This window comes from Hyalella azteca, unplaced genomic scaffold, assembly GCF_000764305.2.
Source record: "Hyalella azteca isolate HAZT.00-mixed unplaced genomic scaffold, Hazt_2.0.2 contig17306, whole genome shotgun sequence".
NCBI classification, from domain to species: Eukaryota; Metazoa; Arthropoda; class Malacostraca; order Amphipoda; family Hyalellidae; genus Hyalella; species Hyalella azteca.
This window is the reverse complement of record NW_025947093.1, coordinates 119,397-137,263: the sequence shown is the minus strand read 5'-3', so window position 1 is coordinate 137,263 and position 17,867 is coordinate 119,397. Positions and strand designations below refer to the sequence as shown.

The 17,867-nt window shown below is 37.0% G+C and overlaps 1 protein-coding gene across 1 annotated transcript; it reads right to left on the bottom strand.

Moving 5' to 3' along the window:
* Positions 1–7,473: 7,473 nt before the first annotated feature.
* On the bottom strand, positions 7,474–15,929 carry LOC108681107 (uncharacterized transmembrane protein DDB_G0289901-like). Its single transcript, XM_018170093.2, has 4 exons — positions 15,688–15,929; positions 14,890–15,298; positions 12,609–12,839; positions 7,474–8,764 (listed from the first exon to the last, which is right to left on the bottom strand). Exons 1-3 carry the CDS (start codon positions 15,878–15,880, stop codon positions 12,611–12,613), a joined length of 831 nt encoding a protein of 276 aa, XP_018025582.1. The 5' UTR covers positions 15,881–15,929; the 3' UTR covers positions 7,474–8,764; positions 12,609–12,610.
* Between the last annotated feature and the right edge of the window lie 1,938 nt (positions 15,930–17,867).

The following is a 17,867-nucleotide window of genomic DNA, read 5'->3' as shown; positions in this document are numbered from 1 at the left end:
CCGAGTGTACCGAGTGTAGTTATTTTATTAAGATAACTTAAGAGAACTTAAGATTTCTTATTTATCTTTCCTCATCTTTTCTTATTCGTATTTAATTCTTCGTAAGTACTGTGCAAGCTTCTCAATAGTTAACAATATTGTTTTCATTTCAATAAAAATAAAATATAATTTATCAATATCATAGTTAAAAAATTTCTTGCTCAACTGGTCATGTCAAACATTTGTAATGCGTGCTGAAATTTGTACATTTCACGGTTGCTATGCAATAATTTTCATTATTTCAAACTAACAAAATAAAATTTATGTTTGAAGTAATTTATTTTCTAACATCTTTCATTTTTGTGGATAGTATTAGCATCTGCTATTTATTTTTAGTTACATATTGTTATATTATTTATTATATATTACCATATATTGATATCTATTAAGATATTCAATTTATATCGAACTTTTTTTGCTTGATTTAGCATTTAATTTCAATTTTAATTGGCTTTATTGAACCTTTTGATTGCTGACAAATTTTGGGCAAATGTAGGTTAAAATTTAGACAAATCATAATGAAAATACGGGAAATCTCGTTAAAAGTTTTAATAAATTTAAAGTTTTAACAAATCGTTGTTGAAATTTTAACAAATCTCCATTAAAATAGGTAATAATTTGGGACAAAATTGGGGCTAATTAATTTGAAAATTTAACAAATTCCGAAGAATTTGAAACTTATTCAATTAAAGTCCTTCTAATTCAATTGATTAACAAGATTCGATGTGAAGAGATTCTAGTGATGGGATTTCGGATAACAGGATTCCGGATAACGGGATTCTGGATAACGGGATTCCGGATAACGGGATTCCGGATAACGGGGTTCCGGATAACGGGATTCCGGATAACGGGATTCCGGATAGCGGGATTCCGAATAACGGGATTCCGTATAACGGGATTCCGGATAACGGGTGGATAACGGGATTCCGGATAACGGGATTCCGGATAACGGGATTCTGGATAACGGGATTCCGGATAACGGGATTCCGGATAACGGGATTTTAAAATTGAAAGATTATCTATATGGAACATACCTTGTTATCCTGCAAGGTATTTACCGCTACTGTCAACAACACATAAGTCGCCACTCAGCAGACACAGCACTTACCTCGCCAGTCGTCATAAAAAATACGTATAATAATGGCCAGAACTACGGGTTGGGTAATAATATATATGGTTTTGTTTACAAAATAGATTTCTATTAATTAAATAAAAATATATTATTGGTCGGCGACTTAAGTGCGGTGGCGACGTTAGTAGCATTAACGGTAGTTGATAGTATCATAAATGTCACTAAAGTCGCCACTGCACTTAAGTCGCCGACAATTAATTTTTTCATTTTTTATTTTGTTATTTTTATATTTAATTTTAATTAAATTCTATTTAATTTTTATATTTTTAATTTTTATAAACTATGTGTTTTGTTAGCAGAACCGTATATCCCGTAATAAATATTACGTAGTATATATTACGAACCGTATTACGTATATACGCACACGTTATACGTATTACGTATATAACCGTACATTACCCTACCCGTAGTTCTGGCCGATATTGTACGTCTTTTTATACAATGTACATGTCTTTTATACAATGTAAATAACAATGTACAATCGCCGGAATGATCAATATTATTCTCGATATTACTGAGCACAATTTCCAATAATTTAAGTTATTTCAATTTTAATTTTCATTAATACATTTTTAATAAATTAAATAATAAACAAATTGAATTTAAATTTTCAATGGTAAATTTAAAAAATTAAATTGTAAATAAAATTTAATTAAAGTTTCAATAATAAATTTTTAAAAATTAAATAACAATCACATTTAATTTAAATCATCAATAATATATTAAAGAAAAGTAAAGAATAAGCAAATTTAATTTAAATTTTCAACAATTTAATTTTTCAATCACAATTAACGCGTGTCGATTTCCCCGTGACACACAACGTGTGGTCCAACGTCCAATATACACAGGGAAATTAGTGGGATATTGTCTAAATAATGATGAACTTGTGTCCGAATGTTGTCATCCGAACCCAATTTGGTCCGGTAAAATTACGTATCTGTGTTGTATGTAGAAATTGGGTCAATATTTGCACGAATTATGACGAAAACTCTAATTTTCGGACGGTAAACATTTTACAAACTAATTGTCTTACAAATTATAAAAGTATAGCTATGTAATTTTCGCTTTTTTACAGTAAAAAGGTTCCACTAATTTACTGTATGATTAATAGTCTTAGAAATGATAGAAGTATTGCTATGTAGTTTCTGTAATCGTTTGTACTTTTACAGTAAAGAATTTCCACTGATTAAATATTTATTAATATATAATAATTTGTATAATATTCGAAAAATCAACGATATCTTCGAGCTTATCCCCACACGCGATCGGATATCAGCACAAGGAAGAGACACACCCTCACTCCACCACCGCCAGTGGCGCACTGGCCAGACGGCTGCCAAATGTGCGGGAAAATCTTGACCTGCGAAATAAGTGAAGATTAAAGGCAACATTTTTTGAGCATTTGACGTAATTATGAAAAACTTAATTATGAAATTAAAGTGCAAATATTGTTGTATAAATTGTATCAAAATAGAATACAGATTTATTGATCCATAATAGTCATTTCGGTGCAAGTCACCACCGTCATGCCTACAAAATATGTCAATATGATATATATTATATAAATGATCACAAACATTAATTATCACAGCAACTGTAAAAAATAATATTTTAATCCATGACATCGTTGCTGAATAATTCGTCTTGGTAAGAAAAGAAAAATTATTGCAAAAAACGTCAAATACTTAAACCAAGAAATTAGGCTCAGATGATCTAATGGGTACAAAAGATGATCTAATGGGTACAAAAGATGATCTAATGGGTACAACAGATGCTCTAATGGGTACAACAGATTATCTAATGGGTACAACAGATTATCTAATGGGTACAACAGATTATCTAATGGGTACAACAGATTATCTAATGGGTACAACAGATTATCTAATGGGTGCAACAGATTATCTAATGGGTGCAACAGATTATCTAATGGGTGCAACAGATTATCTAATGGGTGCAACAGATTATCTAATGGGTGCAACAGATTATCTAATGGGTACAACAGATTATCTAATGGGTACAACAGATGAGGTAATGGGCACGGATTATCCAATGGGCACGGATTATTTAATGGGTACAACAGTGATCTAATGGGCACGGATTATTTAATGGGTACAACAGTGATCTAATGAGTACAACAGATGATCAAATGGGTACGGTTGATCTAATGGGTAAAAGAGATTATTTAATGGGTATTATCTAATGGGTGCAACAGATTACCTAATGGGCGCGGATTATCTAATGGTAAAACAGATGATCTAATGGGCACAGACGGAGACTTGGGCACCATGCCAAGGAGAGCGGGTATGGTCAGAGCTTCGCAATACGGGACACGGGCGGAGACATCGCGCACGGTACACTACGGGAAATGAATGGGTAAAATTGTATAAATAGTGACAAACTCTCTGCACGTAGCACTGATACGCATTGCTGCCGGGCCAAAATGGGTCAGATTGACCCACGCAAGGACAGAAATGATATTTGTGCCCTTGTGAAGAAAGTGATATTGTATATATGTCGGGATATTGTATATAGGGGCTGTTGGGGCGCGTATCCAGGATACTTATCGTGTCGGGATATTGTATATAGGGGCTGTCCTAAATTCTAAATTAGCAAACATGCTTCAGTTTTTATTTCTAAATAAATTTTGCGATGCATTATTATTGGGAAGAATTTTGGTTGATTCACACAATAGGACAAGTGGTGGTAGTAATGTTAGTGAAGGCGCTTAATAATAGGTTTGTTTGGCCTGTCGCTGATTCATGTACTTTTTATAACTTTTTCGCAGGAGAGAAAAATACTGGCATTATGACCAGATCAAAAATTACGTAGAATTGGATAGCTACAGGACTTTTCTTTTTTATCTAGTCCATTGGTCGCTATAAGCACTTCAAAGCTGAACATTTACGGCTGCATTACTTTATCAAGCCTGTTCTTCTAACGCGCCTATAATTCACTGATTCACTAGCCGCATCAAAAAAAGATATTTCGGTCGTTGTGCGGTTGACACTCGTACTAATAGCAGTAGAAGTAGATTGCAGCATTTGCCTAGGAGGAGATAATTTATGATATAATTAATATAATATAATATAGTAAAGTGGTTTCCGAGTTTATGAGGACTTAGGCCTGTCGCCGATTCTTAACATCACAGAACATTCACAGCATTTTGCGGTTTCGAACTCGCAACTCACTGCTTCAATTCTGCTGTGCTTAACCGCCCAGCCTCCTCGCCGATTCTGACCAGAAACTGGCGCACAGAGCTGGGATCGAACCCGCGCCTCTCTGCGCCAATCTTGGTACTCTGAACTGTAACCACTGGGCCACCCTGCCCAGAAGCTGGTGCGCACCTCTACCTCAGAGCCATAAGAACGTCTACCTCAGGAAGACGGGAAGTCAGGAAGTTGAGATTTGCCCTTCTTCTGGAGGCGAAAAACTGAGGATATGGAAACAAATTGTATATTTGACCGTACATGAATAATAAGCGTTTAAAAAGTACTTTTTAAAGACAACACTTCTAAAGAGGCCAGTGTCTCCCCTGTTACACCTGTGCAATGAATTTCTTATTTTTCTTATTAAAAATTGTTTGTGAAATTTTATTTAATATATATTTTTTCAACTTTAATTATTCGGTCAATTGATTCATGCATTGTCTCCGGCTTTACACAAGTATGCACATTTTCGGATCGATTGGACAAGTAGAAGTGTGTTAAATATCGATTATGAGATTTGTAACAGACAAACAAACAAGAAGTGAAAATAAAGATAAGTGTTTTAATACGCTAGAGTTCAAGGTTCCGGCTGAATGTTATATTTTGCAGCCAAATTTTCAAGCGGAACGGTTCCTACATGACTTATTTTCTTGCTGTTTTGTCTACGAAATAACAATTGTTAGAAAAATTTATTTGCTTCGAAATTCATAGAATTAATGATTACAATGTGTCATAATTCTAACGGCAGGTATCATGACATTGAGAGATTTTGGCTGCTAGAATATCCCCAAAAATAAGTTAGTTTACCATCTGTATGCCATTTTCTACAGATCGAAATTGAACAAAGCCGAAAACGTATTAGCCTGATCTAATCTATATCTTAGTTTGGGAATGATAGTTTAACAAATTTGTTTCATTTTCGAGTCGAACGACTCGAAAGTAAGTTCGAGTACTTACTTGCAAGACAAAACTGCGTAAGTCTTAGCTTTAAAGTAAGATTTGCACGTATTGTTCATAAATTTCAGTACCATTTTTATTACCGTGTATTGTATATACGGTAAAATATCGCTGCTTCGCTTAGGTACAAACGATATATATCACCGGTTTACAAAAGCTATGAGAATCAGAGACTTATGCTATTTAGAGACGACTATAACTTATGCCTGTTCAACACCAAACAATAAATAAACAACAGGGAAAATTCGAAGAATTAAGGTTCACGAGCTGAACTTTTAAATGATGTCTTACAAGATAGCGAGATAGATTTAATAGGGTAAAAGGACCCAAACCTTCTCAACCAGCTTGTAAACCATGTATATGTAAGCATAGCATAGCGTTGTCGGCGCTGAAGCGTAGGCCTGATGTGGCCTGTCACCGATTCTTGTACTTTTTGTGACTTGTTCATAGATCTAAACTCGTGTCATTTGACCGGATCTTTTCATGACTTTCGATAGTTTGAAGTTGCTACAAGACTTCAACCGGGTTCGATAAGGTGCTAGGCATTTCAAATCTGAACATATATTTTTCCATAGCTTTATCTAGTCTGTTCTTGAACGCGTTCATACTTGGAGCGCCAACGATGTCATCGGGGAGGCTGTTCCACATGTCGGTGACTCGAAGATCAGTTGAGAGATTAAATTGCCCGAGTTAACACACAATTATTAGGTGACTTATATATATCCCTTAGAGCACCAAGTTAGCATTACACGGTGATTGTTCTTTGCTTTTGAATTATAGCTCACTTTACATGAAGCGTCAGAATTCATTCTACATCCAATAACGAAAAATTTGGGAATAATTTAAAAGGATATAAAAATGAAACTTTATTCACTTCATTGTAGCTCCTATATTTTTCTATCTACGAATATAGAACATGAATGTGTTTTTCTCCGTGTTTTTACTGTGGTTTTGTGTCTGACATGCCTGAATGCTCTGTGAGTCTATAGGATCAATGTTATGTATTGGTTGATGACTAAAATATTATCATCACATGTTATTATAATAATATTATATTATTATTAAACTTATATTACATTTTGGTTGTGAAAAATGGACTCGCTAACTCGATCAAGTAATGGATTTATTTACATTGTTTATTGATTATAAATCCGCTGCGAAAAAGTTACAGCAATACTCGAGGGTGGTATGAGTACGCCAGTCAGGTATCATGGATACCAACATTATCATAAGCTGGGGCCATACTTTCATAACTGGCTAAGTGAACGTAAGTACTTACGCTCTATTTTCTTGTCTATGATTAAGTGAACGTAAGTACTTACGCTCTATTTTCTTGTCTATTTTCTTGTCTATGATTGGTGGATTTTGCTTGAAAGGCCGTCAATGATTGGCTGATGAACTTACGATCTCTTAACTTTTTTTGAAAGTTCAGGCCCTGGACATTGAATAAAACCTCGCGGCAACTCGGGGGGGAGAAATGAACTAAAATGATATCGCTTTCGCTGTGAGCCGCAGCGGTAACCGCCTGTGCTAATTTATAGAGGATAAATTAAAAACACTGTGCAATTCGTATGGGCCAATTTATGACGATGAAAAAACACAATGCAATTTGTAATTGCCAATTTATAAACATAAAAAACACAATGCAATTCGTAATTGCAAATTTATAAAGATAAAAAACGCATGCAATTTGTAATTGCCAATTTATAAAGATAAAAAACACAAAGCAATTTGTAATTGCCAATTTATAAAGATAAAAAAACACAGTAAAATTCATAATTGCCAATTTGTCAACTTATAGAGATAGAAACGCAATGCAATTCATATTGCCAATTTATAAGATAAAAACACAATGCAATTTGAAATTGCCAACTTGTAAAGATAAAAAACACAGTTCAATTTTGCAATTGGAAGTTTATAACGATAAAACACTATGCAATTCGTAAGTGCTAATTTGTAAAGATGAAAAACATAATGCTATTCGTATGGGCCAATTCCAAAAACTAAGAAACACAAAGCATTTTGCACGTACAGATTAAAAAATATAACTCAGTACTTACTGCAGTGAGTGACAGAGAGCGCATTTTCTCGTCGACGAAAACTTCACGGACGGACGGACAGACAGACAGACATGGCGAGCACAATAGTGCATTTTTTCCATAAATGAGAAAATGCGCTAAAAAGAGTGCAGTTCGACTGAGCCAAGTTAGAAAGAAATATTTGCATATTTTTCAGTCAAAAACATGCCTATACGCCATTGTTATCCACAGCTGCGTCGACTGACGACAGCTACTTAATCTTTAGTGCCGATTGATTATATTATTAGCTTAATTAACTGAAAAGGTAAATTAACTCACGCAAGAAAAAATATGGAAATATTATTTGGTTAAGTGAAATTTTATTTCATTTCTTTCCTATAAAGACTGAGCGACAATGAAATATTGTTTCATTTTGTACAAAAATTCTTGATTTGTATTAATGTAAAATAGTGATAAGCAGTCAATGCGATAGAATAGCTCAGCAGCTTTTTTAAATGGGAAATACTAGCAATAAAGCTAGTATTTCCCTTAATTAATTAAATTTCCATAATTTCCTTATAGATTTAACTCTTTTCATGATTTCACTGCCCATGCTGCGTCATTAAATTAATAATGCTGTTCCTACCAGCCTTGTTAGCTCGCCATTCAGTGACCATGCTGACGTATATGTCCGTACATTTATAATGCTATTCTTACCTAAATTGTTGGTCAAGATAACACATGCCCAAGCACCTGTTTTACAAGCCGAGACTTTACAACTCATGTTTACAAATGTGTACTTTCACTCATAGTGCTAATACAGCTTCAGGAGGAGCAATGCACACGAAAATATTAATTCTGAACGAATTAGATTATTGATAATTCAAGAAATATCGCTGAAATCGAGAAATGTTTTCAGCCTTCTCGTGTACAAAGGATTCATGCTGATTCATTAACAGACATACTTACTTACCCCACATCAATTATAGCATCTGGTCTTCTCTTCTGATGTATGTAATGATACAATATTGTACATGAATTTTCTAAATGTGTAAATGTAAATCCATAATGAACCCCCAACATTTCATCAATTCCGTTCAAGCGACATTAGATAGGATGTATTTATAGAAGTAAATACTCAGTTGTGGTCAAAATAGTTTTGTTTGTAAAGGCGAATAAGGCAACCAAACAGCAAAATCGGAAGACAAGTACGCTCAAAAACCTCTAAATTCATTCCCGAAGATCGCCTGAAAATCCTCGACAAAATGTTATCCGTTGCTGCCTGTTGCGCGACTTGCCACAGGTGGCGGCGGGCGGTGCGCCTGAGACTTGCCACAGGTGGCAGTGGTGCGTGAGCGGCGGGTATGGGAGGATGTGTGACTACGACGCTCCTCGCTTGTAATTTACGTAATCTGAAAAACCATTTGAATTAAAATCGTAATAAGCTTGAATTTGATGGCACATTCTGCAAAGATGGATTCAGAAAAAAATAATTATTAAACTGGGTTGTATTTTAAATGAAATTGAAGGTTTTCGGGGCAGTGAGCGGCAGATAACACCCCTTCAAAAGTGCCCAGCAAAAATCAAGTTCATAAATCGAGGCGCAGGCGTCGGATACAAGCGAATAAAATAAAGCTTTAATAAAAATTCACCCGACGTAACGAGAGATTTTTTTCGTCTTTGTGTCAGGGAAACTCGATCTGTAATTGAGATTTGGATTAGATACGAATTCTGTCGAATTAATTTTACGAAAATTTCGTATACATGCTCCTACATCATGTATAAAAATCAAATGCAGAATATCATAAAAAATTACTTGGAATAATGCAATATTCGAGTTAACATTATGTGCGGGCATGTTTAAAAACGTAATGTATAGACATTACATCGAATGCAAACATTTAGAAATTTTGCGGGATCGCCTGAGAAATTCATGAAACAGTGAATTTCCGTTGGGTTCCAACGATGTAAACAAATTTTGAATTTCAGTTGAAACGTTCATGTTATAACTCGATTATTATTTTTTAGTTAAAGACCATTTAAATAAAAGATCGAAGCGTTCTTAGAATTTTTTAGACAACATTTAAGACATTGACAGGAAGTGAAGACAGGATTCTGTGTTCACTTGTCGTATTTAAATTATGAATTATGAAATTTTCAATGTATAGGGATAAATCATTCAAAGGAAATAATGTTAGATTGAAAGTCTTCGGAGGCTTGCATGTAATATTTCAATATTGACCGCTGCAAACCTGAATAGTTTTTCGGAGGGTAAAAGATGGAATGATTTAAGTCATTTTTTCGGTTAGATTATTTCGATCTGTTTTCATGCCTTTTATATATAGATCTTAACTTTGAAAACAGCAACTGGCATTTTGTTTGTCATATTTATGTTGTAAAATAAAAATATCGACCAGTAAAATCAAAATCAGAGTCAAGTCAAACTTAGTTTACACTCATATATTATACGACGTTATTTACTGTGTTTAACTAATGCTATAATTATTGAAAGTCGTGCAGTGAAATTGAGGACGTTCCAACAGGAAAATTATTGACCTCATTTACGTAATTGTATTATGATATTTATTATTACTCGTGATTTACAAGGACATTTTAACTTTTAATCTAAAAAAATCATTTCTGAAGTTCGATTTACGACACTGCGGCTGGCCCTAACGTACGACGCAGCTCAGGAAAGTTACGACTAGGGGTACGACAACATGGGTAAGAAAACAGTCGCCGCTGTCAAGGATTTACGACGTGCCAGTCTTCGTGAGTGTGGCTTTTGTCGTAAAACTTACGACATGTCCTAAACGCGTCCATGTCGTTTTGCTTGCATAAACTTTAATGCATAAGTAGTTTGAGTGTACGATGTCTTCACCTTAGAGTGAACGTACGGGCTTAATTAGGGTGCGAATTAAAAGTTGTCGCTTAAATGTGTAGAAAAATATAAAAAAATGGATTGATCGCTGTCTTAAAGATAAGAATTACTGTCGTACCTTAAAATATCTTAGAAGCAGCATGAATATAATGTTCAAGAAATTTAGTGGACATTATTCTAAAAAAGTAGAGTGAAAGTTGACAAGAACAAATCAGACGCAGTCAACCGCATAACACATGCTATGACGTCATCATCACAATTGCATGGATAGATGTAATAAAAACGGCAAGATTTGATGTAAAAAGCATGTGTGGACGTTGAAAAAACTGCTCGAGGTAAAGTTGTTAAAAATTTGTGTTTGTAAATGTTGTATTTTTATTTCTTTCTCGTATTTTGTCGTGTCATTAAACGTTATCGTAAGAATGTAACTTATCGTCAACCTAATGTTTATTATCGCATGTGCAAAAGATAACAGAATTTAGCATGAGTAAACATTCCCACCATCTCCACATATGTGAGCGATGCCACATGCAGAGCACAACATGCTGCACTGCGCCAAAAAACGTCTACACATTTTATACGGAAAACGTTAATTCTCCAGACACTCTGCACAACTACATACACTCCGCAGAGGCTATACACACTATATAATCTGTTATTAAATTGATGCCTCACAATTTCTGAGGGGCAATTGGCGAGATATTACGACCTTAATGACGTGCACTTCTAGCACAGTATGGCTCATTAAATGGGCCACGATGCCGAACATTTTTCTTATCAATGGGCCTATCAAAACGTTGACGCCACACACTCTACTCTCCCCAAGACGTATTATTATAACACATTAACAAAATCCTTCATACAGCGTACTAATCCTCGCCCACTGTAGGTTGATTAGGAAGAATTCAGCTTTTTTGCATAAAAGAATGGAAATTTTTTTATAGATCAAGATTCATTTCCTCATCTTAACTTCCCGGATAGGTATAAATCAGTGACAATTTTAAACACTCATGTAAACGCCACTCCCCTCCAAGTTTTTCTTCATGAGAAAAGTTCGTATTAATAAAGCCCACAAAAAGGAAAACTTTGGCAACAGAAATAAAATTCGTATTTTTAGTATATTAATTTTGTAAAAATTTGATAAGGTAAACATCTGAAGCGTATTTCCACAAAAAAACCGCACAAAAAAACCTTCGACCGCACCAAGCTGAACTTTAAGGGGGCGCAGCCATAGGTCACAAATTTAACTCTTGAATAAGCCCTGGTGATAACGCCCAGCCTCATCATGCATTAACTACACTCAGCCACAGATCTAGAAGCCGCGTTCTACGCTGGAGCACCGTAATCCAGCCCAGTACACACCGTTTAGAAATAACATTTCCGTAGGCCATCAGCCAATACTTGAGCATGCTCGCTCATAAACCGGTAGTTCCGAATCCGGCCTAACCTCTTCTGGCCTAGACTCTTCATGGTTTCTCGGCTCACAGCTTTCTTTCAACCAATTAATGGACCCATCAGCTTACTTAAACTGCCTTTCTAACTTCCTGAAGCCAATGAGGTTAGGGGACATCCGCTCAGGTTTATTTTGGATGGAGAAACGTTGCAACTTGTGTAGGCGAGGCCAGAAGAGGTTAGGCTGGAAGAGGTTTGGCTAGATGCAGTATGGCCATGCTGACCTTTAGCATGCTTAATAAAGTTGTGGCTGTGGACAACCGGCGTTTTGGTCTTAAGAAGTTGACTTCTTAGGATGCTATTCCCTTCAGGGTTCTTACCCAAGGAAATGAATATGAATCGAATGTGAAGTTGGGCAAAGCTGGCATCTACCATGCGCTCCAACTGTAACACCATAACAATGACTTACCAATAACTTTCACAGTCGTGACTTAGGAGAGGATTGGTTAGGGTGAGTAGGTGACTGAATATTAGGTCCATGAATGGAGTTTAATCATTTTTAGTGAAGTTCGCTGACAGGTTGAATTAATGAATATTTATATAAGCCTCTAGCCGAGCACGGAACGCAACACAAGCAGATTCAATGCTTACTCACTCTCTTCGGCCTACGCCATCAAGAATACGGACTCATAATTACACGTCCACTCATGATTCATTATGAGTGAACTTCCAGTATGCCTGCCGCTTTACTCACCTACTCCTACAATCCCACCTGGGTGAGACGCTGCTGCAACAGCAGTTCATAAACCATCTGCTGCCGGCGCCTTACTCACCCCTACAACCCAGCCTGGGTGAGGCGCTGCTGCAACAGCAGTTCATAAACCATCTGCTGCAGGCGCCTTACTCACCCCTACAAGCCAGCCTGGGTGAGGTGCTGCTGCAACAGCAGTTCATAAACCATCTGCTGCAGGCGCCTTACTCACCCCTACAACCCAGCCTGGGTAAGGCGCTGCTGCAACAGCAGTTCATAAACTGCTTGCTGCAGACGGGGGGCGCAAGGGTTGGAGAACCAGGCGCCGCTGCAGTGCAACCCTTCGAAGCAATCGTGCTGCCTGCGGCGGGAGGAGGAGGCGCAGCAGCTGACCACGGCCCACTCGCAGCGGTTCAGCCCCACGCTGCTACCCGCGAAACCGGCCGGCGGAGCACCACCCGTCCTGAGGAAAAATAGAAGAGTGAAGTTACCGTAATCAAGGTTTCGTGGCGAAATTTTTGGCAAAGGCTTCGTGGGGAAATTTTTGATTTGGCCATTTTTGTTAACACCCCATATGATAGCCAAACCAAAGAGGCTGAAATAGCCTTATTGGCGTAGAACAACTGCGTTTGGAGGAACTATTTGTCGTTATTAAAGGAGTGTATAACAAGGGATCCTATTAATGCTGTGTCCTAGGGTTGTCCTACTACCAGTGGCTGAGAGGTGGTAGAAGGTCTTCACGAGACCATGCCTCCAGACAATGTTTCTAGACCAGTTGTTCCCAACTTTTTTCAGGCTGGCGCCCCCTTTGACTCGCCAGTGAAAATCTAGCGCCCCCTCCCCAGACACGTATAAAAACAAACGCCTCTTTCTTGATATTTAGTACGCTGCAATTTTAAAAGAGAAATATTAAACACAAATGTTTATTTCACAAATAGAACTCCATTTAGTAAACCAAAATATTTTTAGCTGTATTAACTGTTTCAGCACTAGAAACCCAGGACGTCTCGGACGAATTTACGGCCGGACACGTGGCCGGTCTCACAGCCGCTGTTACCACCAATCTCCAAATTCAATTATCAAGTAATATCTCCCAAACTAATGAACGCAGCTCAATGAAACTTGGGACAAGTATTCATTAGTATCTAACGGTGATGTTTAGCTCGTGACAATTTTTGAAATTTCCCCTTCATTCGTGACTTATATGGCGATACGAGCCGAAATTCGCAGTGATCAAAGAATTTCTACCAAACTACTGAGCAGATTCGAACGAAATTTTAAATATAAATTCTTAACTACCAAACCGTGATTTTCAGTTCGTGAAAATTTTCTCGATTTTCCCTTCGTATGCGAGTTTTTTTTCACCATCATTCGTGATTTTACACTTCTTTATTCGGCCCGTATCGCCGGGAAATTTGTCGCTTAAATTCGCTGTGATCAAGAAATTTATTTTAAACTACTGAACAGATTTGAAGGAAACTTCGTATATAAATACCTAACCTCTGAACGGTGATGTTTAGCTCGTGCCAATTTTTTTCTATTTTGCCTTCATTCACGAGTTATACGGGTATGCTGAGTAACGACCGGCATTTCGACCGCCGGTTCAATCATGAGCCGTATACGTACAGCCGTATAACTCTCAAACGAAGGTAAAATCGAAAAAAAAATTGCCACGAGCTAAACATCACCCTTGCTGAGGTTAGGTATTTATATACGAAGTTTCGTTCAAATTTAAGCAGGTATAGCTATTTAAATCACGAATGAAGGCGAAATAGAAAAAAATCGCAAACGAAGATAAAATCGAAACAATTTTCACGAGCTAAACTTCACTGTTCAGTAGTTAGGAATGTATACTCAAAATTTTGTTCAAATCAGTTCAGTGGTTCAGAAGAAATTCCTTGATCACTGGGAATATCGGCCCGTATTGCCAAATAACTCACGAATGAAGGCGAAATAAAAAAAAATCACGATCTAAACATCACCGTTAGGTCCTAATGAATACGCGTACCAAGTATCATCGAGCTGCTTCTAATAGTTCGAGAGATATTCATTGATCATTGTATTTGAAAGTTGGCCGCGAGTTTGGCCGTAAATTATTCCGAGACGTAAACCCAGGAGAGGTTCAAAAACTCAGATCTGGGTGAAAAAAGCCCGTCGCTGGGACTCGTGTGCTTCACGTGTTGTGTACAAATCGTTGAACAAACGTTCGAAGTTCTGACTTCGACTTAGGACTGCCTGCCGCCCCCCAAGGGAGCGGAACCGCCCACTTTGGGAACCACTGCTCTAGACCACCCATTTGTTTCAGTAAGCTGCGAATATCTTAGAGTTGCCACAACGCTTCCACGACCTCCTCACAAACATCTGCATTGCATGCACTGCCATCACCGTGCCTTCTTGCACTGCAGTGCAGAACTGCGACACTGCCATAAAATGCACCACATCGAATCTCACAGCACTTCACTGCAGCTTACAAATTTTCACAGCATTCCACTGCACTGCATCCCACAACTCGCCTGGGGCCGTGGACCATAGCGAACTCCCAGATGTTGAAAACGGGCGACCTGTTCGTCTGTCCAGCCGTCTGCACCGCCGTCTGTTCGATTGGCCGTCCACCCGTCTGTCCAGCACCTGTTTGACCTGTTGCCTGTCCACCAGTCTGTCCAACTGTTTGTCCACCCGTCTGTCCAGCCGTTTGTCCACCCGTCTGTCCAGCCATTTGTCCACCCGTCTGTCCAGCCGTTTGTCCACCCGTCTGTCCAGCCATTTGTCCACTCGTCTGTCCAGCTGTTTGTCCACTCGTCTGTCCTGTCTGAGAATCTGTTAAATCGAAGGCGCCTCTCAAGGCGATTCCACCGTCTGTCACAGGCGATCCTGCCGTGTCTCTATCACTTGCGCCTGTCAGTGTCGGCGACGCGGTGTTATCTGTAACGGAGACGCTTGTTCAGTCCGCATTTATGCTTGTTATGGAGTGAGCTTACCGCATCTTTGCTGCCTCGGAATTTTATTGCATCGTAAAAATAGTACGAACATTTAAGAAAAATAACAGAATAATTAAGATTTAGCCATTATATCAGCATATTCTGATTAATTTATATTTCTGCTACTCAATTTTTTATTTTATTTTGCCTTAAAACAAATATACGGTCATTCAATTGTCTGAAATTAATTATATTCATTCAACAAAGTAATTCACGAAGAAATTTTTATAAGCAAATTAATGTTTTGTATTTGATTTTTTGTTTCACAAATTTCCACAGAGACTGAATATTTTTTCAATAATTTCAAGAATCCTGAGTTTGAATCACGGCTACCTTGTATTGGGAATCTTGGTGAATCAACTGGAATTGATCGATCAGGCTCGCCTTGACTGAATCCATGAGATTCGCTCGGCATGAACAAAAAAGTTCCGTAAATTTCCCCAGATTCTTCACTGCTTCCGCCTTCGATGTCTGGGATAAAACTAAGCCAAATGAAACCTACGACGAAGAGGAATTTGGGTTCCATTTGGGATTTTGTACTATTGGTCTGCAATAATATTTGAACTAATAGTCTGCAAAACATTTAAAGTATTAGTGTATAAAATATTTTAACTGATAGGCTGCAAAATATTTAAACTGATAGTTTGTAATAAATATTTAAACTGACAGTCTGTAAAATATTTAAACTATTAGTCCGCAAATTGTTACTGTAAAGTGGTTAAGCGAAGTTATTAACAGATAAAAAATCTGCGCGCTGAATGCGTGTACAAAAATCGCCGTAATCTTTATTCCGTGGCCGAAAAAATTCTATCGGTCACTTCAAACGCTGAATATAGAGTGGAATCATCCGATTGAGAGTATAAATATAGAAGTAGAAATATACATATAACTAACTTTTAACATTTTATTCGAGTAAATTCTCTGAAAAATAACGACTGTCTGCTCTACATAACACAACCATAGCGACAAATGAATCCACATATAACTGGCTCTATCCGGTGACGGCAGGTTTAATCCAGCAACAACTGGCTCAATCCAGTTGCACTCCGGATTGAGCCAGTTGAATCCAGTGACAATGCAGGTCCATTACTGCATAGATAAGTGTCCCGTAACATAAATCGATCCGGCATTCAAGTAACGTCTTAATTTAAAAGATTTAAAACAACAGTGAGCGCAAAAACGCGTAAGTTATCTTAATAATTATTTGTTTAAGATAATTTAATAACTTAGACGAACATATGACCGAGAAAACAGGCGGATGTTACGGCGATAAACGACCTTCCGGCGCCGATAGCGCGACCGTCCCGACTGCTGCGCTCGGTGCCAGGCAGGCAGTTGGAGCTGCTGCTATTTTTTCCTACTAAAAAATATATTTTATATTTTTCGTATGAATGTATTACTTTGTATTATATTCGAGTGTCTTAACGTTTTTAGGGATTTTAATTTATTATCTCTGTAACTCATTCGGCAAATAATTTAGTATTTCGTTCGCCTCCTGTTCGAATTTCACTCAGGTATCTACACGCATTCATATACCTAATTAATAAGAATCCTTTATACTGATCAGATTAAATGTATTACTTTACTTAGTAATTTTGTTAGAAATAAATTATAATATCGTTCGTCTTGTGTTCAGTTGTATGCGCGTTTACTGCACCGAATTGGCATAATATTGTATTTATTAGCAAATTATTGAAGAATTATATAATGGTTGCTACGGTCATAATAGTATTTATTATATCCAATAATTACAATAAGTATACTGCGCTCTAAACAGCTAGTGACATGATTTTATGATGAAATATTTACTTATAATTCACCTCATTTTTCATTTATTAACCATTCATTCAAAACGGAATAAATATAAATATAAACGATTACCCCACCCACCATTAATATTGGGCAAATATAGCCGATTAGTCATCCTACGAACACATCCTGCGATTGCTTACACATTGATTATGTAATGTTTAGCCTTGGCTGATTTCAAGCATGCTGTGTATTTAATACAGAACATTTGTGTGAGTGTTATTCATGAACAAAGACGTTGAGCGGACGATGGTTTACTATTATATTTTTTATCAAATTCAATTACTAAATTCACAATAAAATTCATTAAATTCCTTGAAAATTTTCTTATATGATTACCAAATATATATATTTCCTGATATGGCCAGTGTACGTGAACGCAATGTTTATACTATCCAGTGACAATAAATCGACGCGATAACTTATTTTGATTGTAGGTTCCAATAAAACTATTATAAGGGTTGCCAAATGATTATTTTCCGTGTAGCTAGATATAATTAACAAAAAAGCGAGTGTTTAAATGATATTCAATAATCAAGAGGCTTATTGTTCGTAATAATATCATTATTGTTGTCCAGCTAAGCAAGCGTGCGCTGGATGGACACAAGCTATAATTAGTTTTTGTTTGGGCGTATCGTTAATTAACGGATGGACCTTCACCGAGTAAAGCACAACCTTGATCCTCATAGCATCACAGGAAGTAA

What these genes read in the sequence shown, in the direction of transcription:
- LOC108681107 (XM_018170093.2), bottom strand. Translation starts at nt 15,880, where the DNA reads ATGGAACCCAAATTCCTCTTCGTCGTAGGTTTCATTTGGCTTAGTTTT. An exon ending in ACCAAGATTCCCAATACAAG is followed by an intron (nt 15,299 to 15,687) that starts GTAGCCGTGATT and finishes TCTCCGTTACAG; the next exon opens with ATAACACCGCGTCGCCGACA. An exon ending in GCTATGGTCCACGGCCCCAG is followed by an intron (nt 12,840 to 14,889) that starts GCGAGTTGTGGG and finishes ATTTTTCCTCAG; the next exon opens with GACGGGTGGTGCTCCGCCGG.